Genomic DNA, 21,652 nt, shown 5'->3' with positions numbered 1-21,652 from the left:
TATTCAACAGATAAAGTGAAGATGAGAGTTAGAAAATGTAACTTTTTGCAATAGTTGAAAAGGGCCAGTGTATATAATTAAACTGTTATTATTAAACTGTCTATTGGACAGTTCATGAAGTGTGGTGATACCATGTGGATATGTAACACTGTTGAGTGATAGATTAATATATTTAAACCTAATAATCAATTTCTAAAGGATGACTTAACCTATTAAAGCTTCTGTAGAAAACTGAGTACTTTCCCATTTTTCATAAATAAAAACCAACACAGCAGTGTCTTGTTCATAATCTGTTATTTATTAATTTCACAGAATATTTCAGGTTCCTTTTCTGGCATTTTGAAACCACTCGTTTAGAAATGAACAGCCTTTACCTTTAGTTTCAGACGGATTAAAAGGAATAGTTTGAGATTTCTTGCAAAAAGTGCTAAACTAACTTAGCATTTACCATACCGGGGTCCATTTAACCAAATTTTCAAATAGAGCTCAATTTCCAGCCAATTAATTTTGGTGTCTGGTTCTAATCAAAGTCCTCCAACTTATAACACATTGTTTGTTTCCTCTATTACGAGCCACAGGAGCGTTTCCTAAGTTAGCGCCCATCTCCATTCCTATACGTAACATTCACAGTTTTAAACATGTGGTTGATGCTTTGAAATGATAACTGTTTGGTTAGATTTAGGCAACAGAACTACTTGGTGAGGTTCAGGAAAAAATCGTGAGTGACGAATATTTGTAAAACATGAGACTCCCACCAATTGTGATCTGTAGGGGGAAAGCCATGCTCGAAAACTCAGCAAGAAACAGAATAAGCATAATTTGCAAATTCTCTGACTACGTCTTTAAAGATAATCTGAGACAAAGTGGTTGGGGGTGATTTAAAAACTCAGATATCATGCTCATGGCTTGGACTAGATTAGTCAACACAGCTGTCCCCTAAAGCGAAAAGAAGAGGCCAATGCTGCGATGTGATCGAGCCATGCAGCTTGAAGCTCTGCTGAGCTTTACAAACATTCAGGATGTTTGGTAAAAGATGAACCGGTCCAGAAGAGATATCTCAGTAGAGCTGTTCATCTACGTTAAGGAGATATCACACATGTTTTCCATCTGTGTGGAACAATAATGATTTTCCACAGTACAACTGTACTACAGTTCAGTGCAGTTATTCTTTGACCATACTGGAAGATTTGCAGTATATATATATATATATATATATATATATATATATATATATATATATATATATATATATATCCTAAGACATTGTAGTGTAGGCAACAACATTTCAAGAAACTTTTATTTTTTTATGAAATCGTTCATTGATTTTAGTTTTCCTTTAAACCCTGAGTTCTCACCACATGACAATTGGTTTGATGATGTGCAATTATGTGACAGAGAAACAGAAAGAGAAACTTACATCTACTCTAAACGAGAATATACAATACAGGAGAGCCTGTGTAATAAACATGTCTGACAGAAGAAATTATGCTTATTAACATTTAAAAAAACAAACATTTTATGGCTTGTTTCGTCATGCCAAAAAAAAGGAGCTTAATGTCATAATCAGTGTTAAACTGTACATACACATGGAATGACATCTATTGTGCAATATCGACAGTGGTCTCAAAAAAAATAGTTGACAATGTTATCCAACACAAATATGAGCTGTACAGCATCCAGAAAGACCAAGAAAAAATTGAAGGCACCTTAAAACAGCGAGAGTCATCCTGAACCTCTCTCTCACTGTCATCATCTGTTTATGTGCAGCCCTTTTTTAAAAGCAATGATTTAGTCAAGTGAATCAACTGCGAAGAGGCACTAATCATCATGTTAAGAGATACTTTAAGAGTTGAGTGTTTCTATAGGCTACACATTGTACATATGAGTAGGGAAGGGAATCGAGAACTGGTTTCGTCAAACTCGTGTGTCCACACTGCTGCGACCAAAAGGAACCATGGTGGAGAGGAAGAAAAAGTCCGGCAAGGCTTCATTTCATGAAGAAAGATGATAACTACGCTGTAATATCTGTAAAATGATCATTTCCGATAAAGATGGAAACCTAGCCTGGAAATCCAGACGCACGCATTTCGAAATACCACTGCACACAAAAAAAGACCAATCAGGGAAATGAACAAGGTGACCTATCTCACTGTCGTCATTGGTTACGCCCACCCACAACAGATAGAACGATTTAATTGATGATATTTTATGACAGTTGTTGAGCTCCATCGGTGCGTGCCCAGAGGCAGCTGCAGAGCAAGATGAAATCTGCTAGAGGTGCGTCTGGATTTCCAGAGAAGGAAACACCAGCAATAAGCTGAAACATCTGTCTATGCAACATGGGTTTACATTACAGAAATGCCACGTATTTGACACTCTACGCAGTGCCACTGCTTCCTAACCCAGCAGCAGGTCTGTTACAGAGTATATCCAAATATTCTCTCATCTTATCTACGCTGTGTTCTCGATCAGATAATAAAAAGGTTGTGTTTTCTTCCACACAGAAAACTGATCAGGAATCAATAAGGAATGATTGATGAAGAATCGGATAGATATGCAGAATCAGTATGGTATTGGCATTAATACAATCTTATCAGTTCCCATCCCTACATATGTTTGGCAAGATGGCACTGTTCCCGAAAACACATTATGATTCACAGCTCAGCTGTAATTTCAAAAATGCATACACACAAACACACACACAATCTCACACACCTTAACAGACAAAAATCACACCAGTATTTGTAATAACGGTGGATCATTTTGAACCTCACCGGATTTGCACCTGAGGGGTACTGAAGGCCTGTCCATGTCAGTGTCACCACCGCATGCATCCTCTTACTCAGAAAAGTCCCACCATGTGATCGATCTGCCTCATATAGACACTCTTTAATGGCAGAGTGTACCGTCGCTCCTCTGGGATCCTGTTGCACTGTTAGAGAGAGAAAAGGAAGAAAGGATGAATATGATACTGATGTTATGGAAGCCTTATGGAAGCTGAAAAAAAGTAATTACATTGACAAAATGTCATACCAAGTCATAATTACCAGCCACGACAGTGACGCTGATATCGTTTTCACCTTGTGAGTCTTCTTGTGTGTGTCTTTTACCATGGTAAAATGTGGTCCTAGAGACGTGTACTGTGGCAGAAACTAACACTAACAGGTTCTAGATTTTGCCAAGTGCTGATATTGTCTGTCTGTCAATAGATTTTGTTGTCGCAACTGTGCAAGTGTCACATAATGTCACAGTTGTGTAGATAAGATTAACATGAAGGCGGCGTTTTAAAAGGGGTGTGGTCCAAGCACAAAAGTAGGTGGGTAGGAAGAAGGGAATGTGTCCATTGTCCTCCCACTCTACACCCTTGGCACGATTTAGCATCACAGCTGGTGTGACGCCATTGCTTTTCATTTTATTTTCAGATATTCATTTGTTGTATTCCTGTTCTTTAAAAAGGTGTCCTATAATTTATCTTGCTTTGTTGATGTGTACTTGTGTATGTGTATAGATTTGTGTGTCAGCTTTTGCTTTGTCTGGCAAAGTACTTTGCAAACTTTTGTTTATAAAAGGTGCTATATAACTTAAGTTATTATTATTCATATTATTATTAGTGTTAACTTATTATTATAAACTCATTTGGGCAGGTGTGGCCTGCTGGCTCCATAGCGCCCCCAAACACACGCCATGGTTGGGAAAAAGTTATGTTGATGTTCACGAAATTTGGTGAGATCATTGCTCTCATCTTGAAGAACATTTTGATTTTGATTTTTTTTTTTCGCCAAACATAAAGTCCGCCATCTTGGAGTTTGTGAATTAATTTTCATGTTTGAGGCCTTTAGGATGCAGGATGCACAAAAATGAATGACGAACTCAAGATTATGGGATAAAATTCATATTTTCTTGATATAATCCTCCCACTTATGTGACGCTAAATTGTGAAGGAATAGTCAATACCTCGAATGATGATGTCATAATTCATGTGACTACCCGCCATTTAAGGTAGGTATGGTGTTTTTCATAACTTCTCCTAGAGAATTCAACAGACCAATCTTAAATGTGGTCAGCAGAATCACAAGACCTTCACTATGTCAAATTGTAAAGCATTTGTGTTTTACTGGAACAGGGTTCCAGCGGCGAGGTGGGAAAACTGTATGTTTCGCCATGACACAGTAAACTGTTGTAACATGACTTTACATTGTCCATTCTGCCCCAGATCTAACATTCTGTATGAGAGTCCAGACCTGAAGACATCTACACACCCATATTGAGTCAGAGTCACAGCACCACCTACTGAAAACAGCAGGTAATGCTTATGTGACAGACATCGTTGGATTTACATGAAATGTATGATGTGGCCTACATCTTGTATACAGCAACATGGTGTATTGTTAATGTCTGTTCTCTGGTGCCACGTAGTGGACATAGGAAGAGATAAAAAAATTTAAATCCATAATTCGCAGTGCCCAATGGCCGATGCAGAAAGAAATGTCTTGGGTCACCCAACAGGCGTAGGGTGCAAAAGGCCCGTTCAATGCTGCTTGTTACTATCGCAAGACGGTCTCTAATTTTGAGTAGTTTCTCATTATTTTAAGATAATAAGTTATTATACCGTAAGTTTCTCACTATAATGACTTACACGATTCGGAGAGAAATGGGCCTCCATACAATGTACATGTACTCTAAGAATCACAATATGAATTATACATGACACTGAAAATGGTGAACAATGAGATGGGCTAAGCGAGGATGATGGCCTTACATTGCTGGTGTTGCTCGGTGGTGGACGGTTGTTTGGCTCTTGTTGTGCCAGCACTCCCTCTTCACAAGGAAACAAGTCAGTCCACTGTTTCTCCCTGAAGCGCTTGTCTATAGGCACAACGTGGCCCTCTGTAGTGAAGATGTACTTGTTATCGGATTTGTGAAGTGGGTTGTCCTCATCAAACAGCTGCAAAGTAACAGAGACATTTTGGTTTATATGACAGGTGAGATTAATCAGAGAAGATATTTTTGATTAAATACCTGGACATTGATATTGTGACAACATTTAGTAACATGTCACAGTTACAGCTGGTGAAATGTCAAAGGATTTGTAAGTAAAATGTTAATCCTCATGTTAATTTGCACTGCTTTACGTTTAGATTCGCATTTTGAGACTCAAGAATTTCATTGCCTACAACTGCCTTCCTGTAATTGATGTGGACATAATAAATTAAAAAAACCTTGAACCTTGATTTGCTGCTTTTATGTTGTACCTCATTGTAAATTACATATATTTTTGTTTATAACTGCTGATTCAAACAAAACAGGCAATTTTAGAATGCTACTGTGAGTTCTGCGATACTGTGACGGGCATTTCTCACAGTTTTGACATTTTTAGGTTAATCTGCTGATTTATATAATGACGAATGTATTCATGAAAACATACAAATTTATTTTAGAAATATATATTTTTTTTAAATAAATTAGGTTATAATGAACATTTGGCTCAGCTAGAACCGTCTAGTTCAAGAAACCAGTACTCCAGTCTTTAATCCAGGAAAAGATGACATTTATCGACATACATTTTATTACATTTGTTAAAACCTTGAAGAGGTTAAAACTCCAGCAACACCTGCAGTAAATGTAACAACTCCCCACAAGCATGTCGTTCAAGTTTTGCTACAGTTTTAACCTCTTACGACTTCCTTCCTTTCTCAACGCACCAGGAAGTAGGTGAAGTTGTGCCAGAAACCCCTTTTCTACTTCTACAATTATCAAAACCTTACAAAATGTCTAGCATCATATCATGCAATCATATCCATTTATAACATAGCTCCATGTCAGGCTGTAACTTACCAGGTAAAGATATTTGCATGTCTCACTGAGGAAGAAACTCTCCATGCGATCCTCTTTGGATTTATCCACGACATGGTGGAGAGTGGCGTACCCACACCTACAAGCGAAAGTTTAGCTCAGCTTAAAGTATCAAAGCATTATAAAACTTTAGAAAAAAAGGCGTTACATGTTCCACACCTGACTTTGGTATTTTTCTCAAGGCTCTGAAGAATATCCATTCCAACATGCAAATAGAAAGGATTTTTAGTCGCCTGTGGGAAGTGAAGAAAAACAACTCTTGAGTCAAAGATAACAAACCACTACAACCACCACCGGTGCTGTGTTACGACAGGCCAGTACCTGGTACAGCAGATAGGTTGACTCCACCAGCTCTGGTCTCAAGGGGTAGAAGAGCACATCCGGGGCCTGCAGCTGCCAGTTGTATCTCTCTGGCAAAGCTCCAAAGCGCTTCCAGATGGCATAGTAGAAGGCGTGCAGGCAAATTGCATTATCCACATCCCCATTCAGCACCTAGTATGCACAGGTACGAGTGGCAACACCTTACTTTAGTTGAACACAACAGCACTTATTTATATGCATAGATGAAAGTGAGTAATCCAACCTGCAGCCCAGGAAAGAAGGCCTGAAGGGAGTCGATCCAGGTGTTCATTATCTCACCACTGAACATGTTCACATTAACATAAAGAGGTGGGTCACCCTCTCCTTCATTACATGACTCTCTCCTGGGAAAAGCACAGAGGCAGAAGAGGGTTTACAGTATGTCAAGTTGTGTATGTGTTTTTCCATCAACTTCCTAATCTAAGTGCCCCTGAGATTCTCCTGCTGTTTGCTACAGATCAGGCAAACTAGGCTACAGCGAAGGTTGTGTCCCTTGCTCAAGGGCTGCTTATCAGGGGTTACAACGGGGAGGAATGTGTTACATTTCTCTGTGGTTCTGTGTGAATGCAAATCAGACATCTGTTGACATCCTCAAGTGTCAGAATTCAGATTTTAGCCCCTTTCACACATGCACTGCCACACTGACATAATCTAGATATTACCCGGAGGAGCTGTATGTTAAAACACAAATGTCCAAATCAGTTGGATTAGACATTAAAACGGACCTTACCATCCCAACTCCCTAATCTCCGATTGAGCCTATGTGTGAATTGAGCAGGTCAGTGTTCGGAGAATTCACAGCAAGAGAGTGGAAGTGTTTATGACATGTCTATCATGCGGCTGGCGCGTAACCAGAAGAATCCAAATATCCATGGGTAAAGTAGAAGGATGATTTAGACAAACACAGCATCAACAATGTATAACTGGATAGACAGTGAGATACAGGAACTTCTTCCGGTAAGGCCTGGAGCTGAAATCATCAACAACTTCAAGGAACACCAGGAGACTTGGTTGTTTATGACCAAATTACAAATCGGCCATGTGAAGGTGCCGTTATCCGCGTCATGTCTTGCCTCCTGCACGCGCTACCCAGACGCAACAACTCGCCTTAGCACAGTATTTCCAGCAAGTGAGACCGTGTTGGACATTGACAATCTCCTGTGTGAAATGGGAACTCTAGGAGTTCACATGAGATAAATGGCTTTTGTCTTGCCAATCCTTGATAGAGATTCATTTACATAATAGTGATAGTTTCCCTTTTCAGGTGCAACTTAACGTGAAGCTCCCAGTCACGCCCGCTTTCACTCAAAGTCACGCAGTGACACATTCTTTCGGAGCAGGACTCACCCTCTCCTCATGTGGTTCTGGATACTCTCATAAGCGGCTTGGAACATCCTGTGGTCCTCTTTTTCACCAAAAAGCAAGTATGATTTCAGCAAATACTCATAGAAGGAGTCCATACCGGCTCCCAGACCACTCTGCTTGCCAACCCACTGGCCTGTTTGGATATTCACTACATTCCCTAAAGAATTACAGATAGAAATCACAGAAAAATGTGTCAAATAATATATATTATATTATCATATTTACATTAATCCTTGTTGGGTGGAAGCTTAAACAAAAAATAACAACAAGGAAGATGAAAAAGTATTTTTAATGGAAATACTCAGCTGCACTGACCTAAAAGACCAGTTTCATTGCTCCGCAGGTTCCACAGAGCTCTGACGGCTCGTCTGGCTACCCACTCAAACGTAGAGTCGCCAATCAAGCGACTCAAAATCCCAAACTCCACCAGGAGTGACCCAGCTCCTGCAGTACAAGTCTCATTGATGCTATCAGGGGGAACGCCAGTCTTCAGGTTCACCTGCATTTCAGGTATAAGTCAATAAAGAAGCTGAATGATATTTTACTCTTAACAGTGGAGGAGATCAAGCAACTTTGCTCACATGACTACTTTAGGTAGAGCTGTGACTGTTTGAAGAGTCCCTTGTGTGTATCGTAGCAGGTATCTTGAAAATGTACCTCAAATGCTCAACATTAGTTGGTAGTTTCACTCACCCTGGGGTAAGGGATGCCTGTGCTGGTGTTTTCGAAGGCCGGCAGTAAGCGGACAGCCAAGTCATGAGCCAAGTGAAGCAGCTCATCATCGTAATCGTCAAAGTCGACCTTGCCAAATGGATGTTTCGGGTCCGTCAGCAGGATGTGAGATGAGATAAGGCTTCCAAGGATTCTGCAAAGAAAAGAATATTAGTAAATAATACACTGAAAATGGATTGTAAAAAAATTAGGGGTTCATTTCACAATTTATGCATGTTTTGCATCTTCAGCAAGCATGGCAGTTGCTTGTGGTGTATGCACTCTGAAAACAGCAGCAACATTTGTACCTGATGTTTGCCTCAAACACTTGAACAGTTGAGTCCTTGTCAAAAGATACAGTATCTATAACCAGCTTGACCGCTCTCTGGAACTCTGTCACATTGCCGAGCACCTGCAGAGACACACCACATTATGTAACCACTGTATACTGTATCAACAAGCCTGTTTGGTCACCTTACTACCGACTTCCACAGATTTTGCTCAAATCACACTATTGTCAAAACAGATGGAAACGAAAAATTGAGAAAGAAGCTGTGATTTAAGCCATCCAGTTATAACTTCATAAAAGAGTCGAGCGCATTCATGTATTCATTGTCCATGTAGCCTAGACTGAATCAATTTTAGGGCTGACACAGCAACGCTCTACGTGTGAGTTTAGATACTCTGCTCCACCTGAGTTTTGACAGTTGCAGAAAAACAGACCATTTACAACACAGGAAGTGCTAATGTTGTGCGACTTAGGGTGCTCTCACACCTGAGCAGTTTGGTCTGTTTTTATCCAAACCCTTTTTATCTGAAGCTCATCTGAACTCTGGTGAGGAGCAATCAACCAAAGTCTGGTCCCCCTCAGAAGGTAGGTCTTCGTTAGCTTCCAAGTGAACCAGAGTTTGCGTCAATTTAGGTGAGAACACGATCATCCAACCCAAATACAGGAAATGAACAAAAAAAAAAAAAAAGTGCCTTTTTTTAACATTTGCAATTTAAATTAATTCAACCTTGCACACAATTTACAAATATACAAATGATTTGTTGATTATGACTAATGTATGATTCATTTAAAATGATTATGACCATATTGTTTACAATGTTTGATGAGTTTGACAGTGTGAACGCTGTCTGAACCAAATGAATAATTTAGTACAAAACACTGCTTTCTGCAAAACAGGTGGTGTCAAGACCATAGAAAACAACTCACCTTTCCAACATCACAGAAATGGATCAGGCTTCTGTCCAATCTCATATTTAAAGTTAAAATATTGCCAAATTCCAATACTTATCAGTAGGTAAAATATTGTAATAATCCTGTACAGATTCTAGTTTTCTATTTCACACTTTGTCTCTAGAAGATCCACCAGAGAGCAAAATGCTGCTGAGTTGTTTGGACATTGTATAAAGACATGAAGACACAGACAGTATATCTTACCAGTAAGGTGTCTAGGGTGTCGATCAGTGTAAGGGAGTAGTTCCCCAAGACATCATTTATGTTGATGTTTGACCTGAAATGACAGCGGTGAAACTCAGTGCGGTCATTGCAAGAGAGGAACAAATAATTACCTCATTGCAAAACAGAAAGCATCTTTTAAGTCCAATGACAAAGAGGAGTGTTAAGATATAAGTGCAAATGATGTTATCTTAGCAGGCAGGATGGAGACAACAGCAGAAATTCCACATTAAAAACATGTGAATTATAATTTACATCTTATTTTTTTATTTATATCGGGCATGTCAGTTAGATCCATCGTTATCACACATTATCTCAGTTTAAATCATACAAGTCCCATGACCGAAAGGGAAAGCTGGAAAAGCAAAAGTTTATCTAGTCCTGCCTAATCTTCCCACACAACTAGAGGGTTTCCGTGTTGCACCGTCACACCACAAACAGTTCGGGACAACTGAGAATATCAAAGCTGCAGCTGATCTGAAGACAAAGAGTGATTATTATCAGTACAGGCTCGGACTGCAACAAACAACTATTTTCATTATTGATTAATTCTTTTCTCTATTAATTAATTAAATATTTTATCTATAAAAATAGTTTCCTGAAGCCCAACATGACCTTTATTGCTCGACCAACTGTCCAAAACCCAAATATATTCGATCTATTGTGACGTAGAAAAGCAGGAAATCTGATCTGAATCTTGAATGAAATGTGAATCACCAAAAATAATTTTTACATTTTCTAATGATCTACTATTCAATTTAGCTCTGGTATCGTCAGGCACCCTGATTTTGGTGCGATTCTGTTTGTCCTGGGGCATGTGGCAGTCCAGTTTCATTTCAACTGAAGACAAAACCTGCCACAGTTTCTATCATGTGCCTGAGATTAATATTCAAGGATAACACCATTTTTTTTTTGCCAATAGAAACATGTTCAACGGAAAATGTGTTCAACCGAAATTAAAAAAAAACATGTTCCACACAACCTCTCTACTCTGCTGAACCTAAAGAAGACATCGTGCTGCATGACCAGACGCCACGGTGGCTGAGCAGAAAAAGTGAAGCAGCCTCTAAAAATGTACAGACATTTATATGACATGTTAAATTAGCTTCTGTTAAGACGCCAGCCTATTTAACACATAAAAGACGTTTTGTCCCCTCAGCCATCACAGTGCTCAACAAGAATATGTAAATCATGTTGATCTGGGATATGTGTGATGAGGGTTTATTTGTTATTCGTGGGGAGAGGGTGTGTTATCTGTATATGATGTCCATGTGTTGTGCCTTTTTAAATGTATGCTGCCATGAAAAAGAACTGAATTGTGGATGATTACAGTATTGGGAGTCTTATTCTAGTCTTTCAGTTTCAGTGTTCAGCACAGGAAAAAAACATGCACAGGTGTTCCAGCTACACTTTTACACACTGAAAAAGGCTTAGACGACGCATCTGCATCCTACTCCCCTGAGTGGGACACAAAAACTTGGGATTTGTATGCAAACACTTCTTATGCTCGCCGGATTTCCTTCCCTCTTTTTGTCTTTGGTTGAGTGTGAGGTTTTTAGTAGTAGTCAGTAGTTGATCAATGTAGAACTGATCGGAAACTATTTGGACAATCATTAAAATCATTCAATTGATCATTCGAGTGACTTTTTATAAACACCAAATATTTACTGGTTCCAGCTTGTCAAATCTGAATATTTGCTGGTTTTCTTACATAATAAACTAAAAGGATAATAAACGGATTATCTTAAGGTTTTGGACGAAAGCGATTTGAAGATGTCACCTATAGGGGCTCTGGGAAAATGTCATGGACATTGTGACTCTAATTAATTAAGTGATGATGACACTTTCTTAGTGACTACCTTAATTTGACAGAGACCTCCTGGAATCAAGACCAGTGTGGTGACACCTGGATCCCAGTTTGGGACCTACTGTGCTACTGCTGTTCAATGCAAAGGAACTGTGGGTCCTCAGAGTTACTGCATTTTATATACATATATTTATTTTCTAAAATATGTCTGAAAATACACATTACCGTGAATGCAACATATTAGCAAAGATATATTTGTGAAAAAATAAATAAATATTTTACACAACCTTCATGATAGGCTTACTGGCAAGGTAGCCATGCATGGATACAACTGAGCTGAAGTATGCCTTCATAATGTAGGTTTACCATTAACATATGATGTATAAACATATGAATATAATGATAATTATATCTTAGTATTGTATGCATCATAAACAGTTGTGTGTATAGGCTTTAAACCACTGTAGCTGTTAGGCACAATTTAATATGCAATTCAATACAAAACAATATTTGTAGTAGGGGGTGTCTGCTTCCTCTCTCTTTCAACGGGTCCTTGGCCTAAAAAACGTTGAGGACCCCTGCTGTAAATCATAAATAAGTCACAGAGTGTGGTCTAGACCTACTCTATATGTTAAGTGTATTGAGATAACTTTTGTTATGATTTGGCACTATGTATAAAATTGAATTGAATTGTAACCTGTTCATTATTGAACCGCAGTGGGCCGCAGTGCGGGCTGTAGGGTTACAATACAGGCTACAATAGGATTGCAAAGTACATGCAAATAGCACAGTCAGTCTGCAGGGACAGTTAGGATGTAACTGGCTGTCTGTCCTGCAGCGTGCACTCCTGACGCCAACAGGTGCCGCCAGTTCAGTAGTGTGTGACTCGGCTGAAACCACAACCACCTCAAACACGAATACGCTTTTGTTCAATGAAAAATTAACCTTCACATGCGGATTGACAGGACAGCTTTGAGTGACTCACGGGTTTAGCACGTCTGGCCCCCTCCCTTCACAGTCAATGGGGTTCAGCTCGTCCTCGGGAAAGGCATGCTTCATGTAATTGTCGTACCCGAAGTAAAACATTTCTTTGGCCATGCCCTTCATTTTTGCTTTCAGTGTATCCGGGAAGGAGCTGTATCTTCGCACGTACTCGTCCTTGTTGCCGTCGAAGAAGCTCAGGTAGGATCTCCCCTCGGGTGAGTCCTCTCCGGGGGCATTTGCACAGGTGCTCGCCGCCGCCTCTTCATGTCTGTGGCCGGGTATGCGTTGAGACCACGAGGTGCTCCTCGGGTCGGTCCCTTTCTCGTCCCTGAACAACAAGTCTAATTTGTGCAAACTGAAAGAGAGAGGGAAGTCAAACCCCCAGCTGACGTTAGGTCCGAGTCCGAAAGCTAACCACAGCACACAGCTGAGGGAGAGTCTCAACACCACCAGACCAACTACTATCGACCTCCATTGCATCTTTGCCCTGGGTCGATCTTAAAACGCATAATTTACGTCCACACGCGTCCGAGGGTGAACCGATGTGAAATCATCTGTTTGTCAGGCTAAACTACCAACACATACACCGAGAGTTTGTGGTGATTTTGTTTTCGCCCCAAAGCACGCTTCCTGTCAACAGACCAGCCCCTCCCCGCATCCTGAGCTGTGATTGGGTTTTCGCTTGTTTCGTCACGCAAAAAACCGGAGCGAGCTCGACCTGTGATTGGTCACCGGGCGCAGCGGGTGGCGTTTCGTGTAAGGTCTGACGTGTCTTATAGTTGAACTTCTGTGCCAATAGAAACCAGACACAAGAGTGGGACGTTCAGGGGCACCATTGCTTTAAAAAAACATAGACCCCCCTCAGTCTTAAACATGAGGGGATGCATCTTGTGGCAGGCTGAAATTACAGCCTGAAAGAATGTGTATCACTCTATAAATGCTGCCAGGAAATAAGAAACTACTCCATATGCAACAAGGTTATTGGGCATGATCTGAAGTAGTTGCAAACCTCACTTGATGATTAGGACATCATCTGTGCGTTTTAGAGAGGGGATACATGTTGTAGCAGTATGGACATTAATGCGAAACTGTAAGAAAATACTGTCCTCCTTTAACTTTTGCTAGGAAACAAGAAACGTCTCCATATTCACCAACTTTACTATTTATGATCTAAAATATGTGCAGAATTAAACACTTGATGGTAGGACATATGTGTGCTGTAGAGAGAGGATACAGTTTGTGGCAAACTAAAAAATAAAATAAGTCTGAAATGTGTCCCTCTATAACTTTTGCTAGGGAACAAGAAATTCCTCCATATTAACCAACTTTATTATTTATCATCTGAAATATCTGAAAAATGATGATAGGGCATCATCTGTGTGTTTTAGAGAGGGGATACATTTAGTATCAAACTGAAAATGTAAGAAAATACAGTCTGAAATAATGTGAAACTTTAGCTAAGAAAGAAGAACTTGTTGTAGAGGAATTAGTCAATAAGGGTCAATCGAGAAAAATGAAGAAACAATAATATTGGCTTCTCCGTGTGAGTTTATTCCAAATCATTCCCTTGCAAGGAAAGCCCTCTTCAAGACACTTGCACAAATGGCTCCCATCTGCAATAGTCCAAGGTCAGGTTCTGCAGAGTTTTAAATACAGACGTTTGCAGAGCACAAGGTCGACTTGTCCTGTGCTTTAACTTAAACAGTCATAACTATAAATTTCAGTTCCACTTGTATCACAGGATAAAGGGAAGTATATTCACCACATTATAGGGTTGTACATTGCATGCAAAGATAAAGAAAACTTCTGCATCATGAGGAGATAAAGAATGTGTTTTGTCCCGTGTTTTAAAACCCAAACATGTTAATTGTAATTCCCGTCACAAAACTCCTCCATATTTCCGAGCAGATTTTCCCAAGACTGTGTGGGTGTCTACAACCTGTACTCTCCTGTAAGCTTTATTGCACCTGTTATTAGCATGTGAATTTAGTTGACCTAAGGTCATCCCCTGCAACGCTTCAACCAACTTCAACCTGAGCAGTGATTATCTTTACATTTTTGTATGGCTACTGGCGGTATTTGATTATGATTTGACCACGTGGATTGATTCAAAATACAAATATATTCTGACAATGATTCGATCGAAATAGGTATACTGTTCTCAAAAGTCCTGCAACCACAAAGAGTGAAAGAGTTCAGAACTTGGTGTATAAATAACAGGACAGTGTCTCAATCAAAAGCATAACTTTTTATTTCTTGAATATATTTAAGTGTTGTTGTTTTTTTGTCTTTTACTCTTTCATGTAGGAACACCTGAAGTGAGGGACATTGCACAAGGCACTTTGAATTCTGCCACTCTCTCAGCTTCAAGGCAGCACAAACAACATTTCCAATAAGGCTGCTGCAAACGAAGGCAAATATGAACCACACAACCCCCTACAGCTTTACTTTTAGTACATTCAGACTTTAAATAGAATAATATATTCATACACGCACATCTCACATCATTAGAAATTATACTAGCTTGACATCTGACAGAGCTGCATCGATTGACTTGGTTAAATGCAGTTCTCTAGAATAATAGACATGTTCTTCACAGAAGAAAAAATTATCAAGGGAAGGGTGAAAGTCAGCAAAGACAATCACAGAGTAGAGGGAACACCAGTCCAAATCAGCAATCCTGGCACCATATCTGACTGTGTGAAGAACATTTCTCGTCATGTGAGCAGATTTAACCTTCCTTCAAGAGAGTGATCAACCGGGTAATGCCTAAATGGTAAACGGTAGATTCAAAATCAGGTTCAGACTCCAAGTTAGAGTACAGCTTTACAGGGTGAATAATGCCATTCCTTAAATTTGGTATCAGAATCACATTTTTAATAGTGCGCTCTCAGGGTTTGTGAAAGAACCACAATGAGGAAAGAGGAGAAAAATATGTGTGTCACAAACAGAACAGAGCAGCTTGTGAGTTTAAGATATGGCTTTACATTATCTTGCTGGAAAACAACTCCGGCATTTCAGCTCTGCTTGGATTGTGAGTGTTGGGTGAGCCACTCAAGTGTGATGTCTGCAATCAAAGAAACAGGCTGGGTGAGTGCAAGAATATGGTTTCAGCATTTCTAACACACAATGGGAGTGCATACAACTTTGTTGCAGATTTAGCTGCTATACAGAACCCAATTCAAATAGTAGTATAATAATATTTAGTGCTTCCCGTAACCCCTTGAGATGTTTCTATTTTCATACTCTTACCTTTTCCTGCACTGTATTGTTTTTTATACACCAAACTGGTTTTATCCGTTTTCTTTTAAAATATTTAAAGACTTGTCTGTTTTATTTTGCTGCCTTTGTGAAGCACTTTGTAACATGGATTTAGAAAAGTGTTATAAGATTATTATTGTTATCATGATTACTACTACTACTATTATTAATATTATCGTCATCCTCATTATTAGAATACAAAACAAAAATAACGAGATAATTAAACTAAACCAAATGTGTCAAAAACGAGTAAATATGTTCAATAATTCAAGACACAATGAAGCCAGATCTTCTTAAACAAGAGTAAGAATTAATCGATTGTTCTAAAAACAAATTAATTTAAGCGATAAATACATTTTATAAATTGCCATTAGCCATTAACTGCCACTCACCAATGTTGTCTTTCTCTTTGCAGGAAATCGAGTAGCAGCATATCTCTCTGTCCTGAATATCTGCCAGATTCCTTCAAAAGGGGAAATCAGGTGTGTGATGTGTGCATTCAAGGCTGATCATCAAATCTCACTCATCTGCAGTTTAAGGTCGTACTCACACTGTCCTTCTGGCCGGGGCCAAAACCGTTTTTTCAGCTAAAGCCTAGTACCTTTAAGCAGTGTGAGTGCACCCGCTCCGCGCACAACTGCGGCCAGCGGGCCGTCCACGGCCTGCTTGAAAGAGGTGGGCTTTAGCGGAGCCGTTTGCACATGTACGAGCACAAGCGTGCGCACGTGTACGAGCACGAGCACGAGCCCTACGGCAGTAGCGTTATGTCCGCCTGTTCGGACATGTAAATAGAAGGACGGACCATGCGCGGACATTTAACAACAACAACAACAATGGCGGTGAAAGGTTCATGTTGGTGTGATGCGGAGGTGGAGTGTCTACTGCAGATTTGGTCGGATGAAAAGATTAAAAAACAGTCGACAAGACGCACAAAAACTCCGAGGTCTGTGGAAAGATTTGTAAACAAAGCCACACACACGCGATCAATGCGTGTGACGTGTTACGGCGTGATGTCGTATGGACAGCAAGAAGCATTGGCCGAGGCCCAGGCAGTGTGAGTACAAACGGGGCTGGGGCGCGGGGGGGAGAGGGAGGGGGGACAAGAACCCTAAAGCCCGGGTCGCGGTCTGGAAGGACAGTGTGAGTACGCTTTAAGGTACGAGCACAACTGCAACACCTGTTTTAACTTGACAGCAGAGGGAGCCAGTTCCTTACAGTCTACTACAATTTGACACAGCTCAAAAAAGAAATCAAAGAGAAAACTGTCCTGGTTTTTATAACCTGTCATTAGCAGAAAGAAAGTTCAACTAGAACTAGTTAACTAAAAAAATCAAACAGATATAAGAAGAGGGTTTTAATATCTGTAGACCAGACTTACTTCAAAATAATATTAAATCCAAATTTTTTTCTCCAGTTAACCTCGAAACTAAAATAAATGGGTTTTCATGACATAAAATGACAGCACTGGGCATTTAGCTGTAATCAAACGAAATACGTGAAGGCAATACTTTGCATTTTTCATACGCACATTTTCTCAATGAGCTGTTTTTCATCTAGAGCACTGGGGAGATCCCTTTTGTTACCGAGTACCAAAACCTAAAAAAAAAAATAAAAAAACACATTACAATTCAAATCTGTAATCACTGACAGAAACCCACACACCATTTTTCATGACTGGTACAGATATTGCACAAATCATGAAATTGGTTTCACAATAACACTTACAGGAATTCCTTTCAACTGAGGTTCGTCTAATAATTTACGCAGCTCATTTCTCGCTGCATCCAACTTTCCTTGATCTGCTGCGTCAACCATGTACCTAAAAACACCAAACAGTATTGTTAAGATGTGTTCTACATAGATTTACAGTACGTCCACTTCAACAAGTGCCTGTTAAATTTCCTTGTTTGTTTTTCAGACAAACTTGAGAATCGAAACTGAGATACTCACACAATTGAATCAACTCCATGACAGTACCGCTCCCACATGTTCCTGAACCTTGTCTGCCCTCCAATATCCCACATCTACAGAGATAAAAGGCAGCATGATGTGGTATTCATTAATTACAGTCGCTCTGTGATAACAGCAGGAGGATTAAATAAAGACCTTGATGATGACGTTTTCTTTGGTGACCTTCCTCACTCTGAGTCCGATTGTAGGCATCGTGCCTTCACAAAAATGCCCCGACTGAAGGGAAATACATACGTATAAGTCAGTTCTTATAAAACTGTATGACAGGGAACATGCGTGGGTAGATGCATTACAATTAACTAGTCAGTCAGTATATTAAAGCAGCATACAGCAGGGCTGCTCGGTTAAAGTACACACACACACACACACACACACACACACACACACACACACACACACACACACACACACACACACACACACACACACACACACACACACACACACACACACACACACACACACACACACACACACACACACACACACACACACACACACACACACACACACACACACACACACACACACACACACACACACACACCCCTTTAAAAGTCTAGTCTCTAAACTCAAACTGTGTCTATTCCTTCTCCCTACCCTCCTACATCATGCACTGCATGTCTGCTCTACACACAACAACCATTCACACATTCTCTAGCGCCACTAGCTGGCAGGGCATTTTTTCATGTCTTCTGTGAGTGAAGGAAGGATCTGGGTTATGTTCAAACCCCGAACACAACTTCCTCCTCAGACACCTCTTATCTGATGCCCACAGTGCACTGAAACCCTAGTTGAACTTTTCTTTACAGACATTGTCTTCTTTTGAATGCACAATGACATTTTCTTACATCCCGCCTGCTAAAAGTAACATGTTTCTTAATCTGATTATTTTCCTCGATTAGTTGATTTGTTCTTTTAAAAGGTCTAAGAAAAGTGAACACCTGGCAGTTGCCGATAGCTCAAGGTTATGTCATCAAATGGCCAACAACCAAAAATAAATACATTCCGTTTATGATTCAATGAAACACAGAAAAGCAGGAAATTTTACAAAGGAGGCGCTTAACCGACTGAATGTTTGCCATTTTTGATGTTTATTATTTTTTTATCAAATTACCAATCAATTAATGGATAAATGGTTTCAGCTATAGAGATGTATCAGATTAAACCGAAACTTAACATCCTGTCCATCCAGTTGAAATGTAAAAAAAGCAACACTTTAATACACTTGCCGTAGTCTCAACATAAATTTGATTGACTGAGTAAAATGCATGTGTGCGAAATGTCCTGAGAGCAATCACAACTGCAAACTGATTCAAAACTGAACAAATCTATGAAACTTGAGACATTCTTTGTGCCGCTAAAAACAGTCGCTGTGTGATTAGCCAACGGACCCTTGCTTCACCAGAAACCGACACTTCCGAGAAATCACTGAAAAGTTACACAAAGTTGCACAAGAGAAATCTCTTGCAAAACAAATGCTCTGCAGCCTCAGTCATGGGAGGTCACAGAAAAAGATACAATCTGTGTGCTTACAACACCAAGCATCAACTGCTGTTGATGTCTATGCTACATTTTTAAGCCACTGGTCACTTGCATTCAGGCGTCAACATCAACAATAACCAAGACTGATATTTTTGTAAAAATGTAAAAAAAAAAAAAAAAATTAATAACTGACCTGATCTTATCTGTATTAGAGCTGCACAAAATAGGCTGATTGGCAACTATAGTGAAAATGGATTAATTGTAATTGTAGTAAAAATATTTTTTAATGTCAAAATGGCAGAAAATTGCTGTTTTTAGCCTCTCAAATATGGAGAAATCTTGTTTGTTTGTTTTGTATTTCATATTAAACTGAATATATTGTATTTTGGACTGACAAAACAAGACATTTAAAGACACCACCAGACTTTGGGAAAATGGGAAGGATATTATTTCACAATTTTCTGACAACTTTGGATGACCTTAATATACGATTGATCACGAAATAATCAATAATGATACTAATTGATGGATGCAGGCCTAGTCTGTATGTATACATCATCACTTATTCGTGACAGGCTTTTGTTTAGAGGGTCAGTTTCAACCTTATGCAGGAAGTTTCCCCCTTTGTTGCCATGTGAAATCTTCTTCTGTGTGATCAGCTGTTATTGTTAAGCAGGTGTTTTTAAGCTAACGTCCTGGTTTGAAGTGTAAGTGCATCCCGCACCTAGAATAAGATAACTACGAGCCAATAAATGCACGCTGCGTTTGGGATTTATCGAGCTTTGTAAACCACAACACAGTGAGAAACAGACCAGCAGCAAACTAGTGAGTTGGCTCAGCTGACTGATGTTTTTATGGATGCTGCGGACCGACAAAACAACACTGTTTTAATTTTGGACCCGAAAACTACACAATGTAGCAAATCCAGTTAGCTTGGCACCTCTTATCCAATTATTAGCTCTAGAAGTATTAGCAAAGCCCCTCGGCAAGGAGCTTAGCAGCTGAATACTTACAGCGACCAGGTTTACAAATGTTGTTTTTCCAGAGTAGTGTATGCCGACCAGCGTCACCTCCATCTCCTCCTTCTACAGAAACAGAAACTTGAACCAGTGCAAAACCCGGTTCATTATATACGTATTAGTGGCAGTATCTTAAAGGTCGGTCCACGCTGTGGTTTGTTTCTCCCCTCACTGACACATGTGGGGGTTTTCTTCCAAAGAGGAGGATTTTTATGCAGTCTATGAGAGGCACGGAAGTGTCATTTGATCAATCTGAAGAAACACGCCCCGACAGCGACACCACTGGTGCAGGCAGGAAGTACACCCGAGTTTATCCCCTATTAAAAAAGATTGTTTGGATTTGTTTTTATTCATTCATTCATTCATCTTCAACCGCTTGTCCCTATCGGTTTCGCGGGGGGGCTGGAGCCGATCCAAGCTGACATCGGGCGTGAGGCGCGGTACACCCTGGGCAGGACGCCCGTCTATCACAGGGCACAGACAACCATTCACACTCACATTCTCACCTACGGGCAATTTAGAGTCACCAATTAACCTGACACACATGTACGTCTTTAGACTGTGGGAGGAAGCTCACGCAGACACGGGCAGAACATGCAAACTCCCCCCAGAAGAGCCCCAGCCGGGATTCGAACCAGGAATCCTCTCGCTGTGACGCGACAGAGGGTTTGTTTTTATTCATTTTTTAAACACAAACAAATAACACATTTTAAACATATATCACTAAATCTGCTCCCCCTGAATATTGTACACACACACACACACACACCTTTCTTATTATGTTATCCTCAAAGGAATTTCAGTCAAAAGCAACTGGACTTGGTTATTTGTCTAGGAAGACGTTTCACCTCTCATCCAAGAGGCTTCACCAGTTCATGTACGCATCTGACCAGGCTGGGACTGGTCAGATGCGTACATGAACTGACAAATAACCAAGTCCAGTTGCTTTTGACTGAAATTGCTTTGAGGATAACGATGACCTGGACAAATGAGAACATTCACAGGCCTTTCTTATTCTGCTGTTCCAGTATGGCAAGCCGTTTTAACATTTAATCAAATCACATTCCTCTCTGTTATCATGATAACATTTCTCCGGGTCAATATTGAATTCTTACTAGTCAGAATGGCATTTTAAGATATCAACAATGACATTTTTCCCACCTACAATTGTCATTTCAGATATCCACAACTTCCTTTTTAATAGTAGCTACAGTAAAGTATCCAGAGTGTTCATTCTAGATATCTAAAATGTAATTGAGGATATCTAGAATTGAAAGCCAAATACACATGAATGGAAAAGGTGACGTTATTTGTAAGAATGACGTTGTGGATATCTGAAATGTTCTTTTTGACTCGGAAGAATTGATTAAAGAT

General features: G+C 39.9%; 2 protein-coding genes across 3 annotated transcripts; both read right to left on the bottom strand.

Annotated features, from left to right (window-relative positions):
• Window positions 1-1,324: 1,324 nt before the first annotated feature.
• On the bottom strand, window positions 1,325-13,143 carry edem1 (ER degradation enhancer, mannosidase alpha-like 1). Its single transcript, XM_083938485.1, has 12 exons — window positions 12,544-13,143; window positions 9,734-9,806; window positions 8,598-8,701; window positions 8,272-8,443; window positions 7,894-8,077; window positions 7,561-7,735; window positions 6,437-6,557; window positions 6,175-6,345; window positions 6,013-6,086; window positions 5,836-5,932; window positions 4,760-4,945; window positions 1,325-2,932 (listed from the first exon to the last, which is right to left on the bottom strand). The coding sequence occupies exons 1-12, from the start codon at window positions 13,020-13,022 to the stop codon at window positions 2,843-2,845; spliced, it is 1,926 nt and encodes a 641-aa protein (XP_083794611.1). The 5' UTR covers window positions 13,023-13,143; the 3' UTR covers window positions 1,325-2,842.
• A 1,842-nt stretch (window positions 13,144-14,985) lies between these two features.
• On the bottom strand, window positions 14,986-20,469 carry LOC310965396 (ADP-ribosylation factor-like protein 8B-A). Of its 2 annotated transcripts, XM_083938957.1 has the most exons (7): window positions 20,273-20,469; window positions 17,910-17,990; window positions 17,754-17,827; window positions 17,529-17,622; window positions 17,332-17,399; window positions 16,196-16,266; window positions 14,986-15,609 (listed from the first exon to the last, which is right to left on the bottom strand). In XM_083938957.1, exons 1-7 carry the CDS (start codon window positions 20,333-20,335, stop codon window positions 15,560-15,562), a joined length of 501 nt encoding a protein of 166 aa, XP_083795083.1. In that variant the 5' UTR covers window positions 20,336-20,469; the 3' UTR covers window positions 14,986-15,559. The 2 variants fall into 2 exon arrangements, with proteins under 2 accessions (XP_083795083.1, XP_083795084.1); XM_083938958.1 differs by lacking the exon at window positions 17,910-17,990.
• Between the last annotated feature and the right edge of the window lie 1,183 nt (window positions 20,470-21,652).

This window comes from Echiichthys vipera (assembly GCF_963691815.1).
Source record: "Echiichthys vipera genome assembly, chromosome: X".
NCBI lineage: Eukaryota > Metazoa > Chordata > Actinopteri > Perciformes > Trachinidae > Echiichthys > Echiichthys vipera.
The sequence above is the reverse complement of the archived record's forward strand: the minus strand, read 5'-3'. Positions and strand labels throughout refer to the sequence as shown.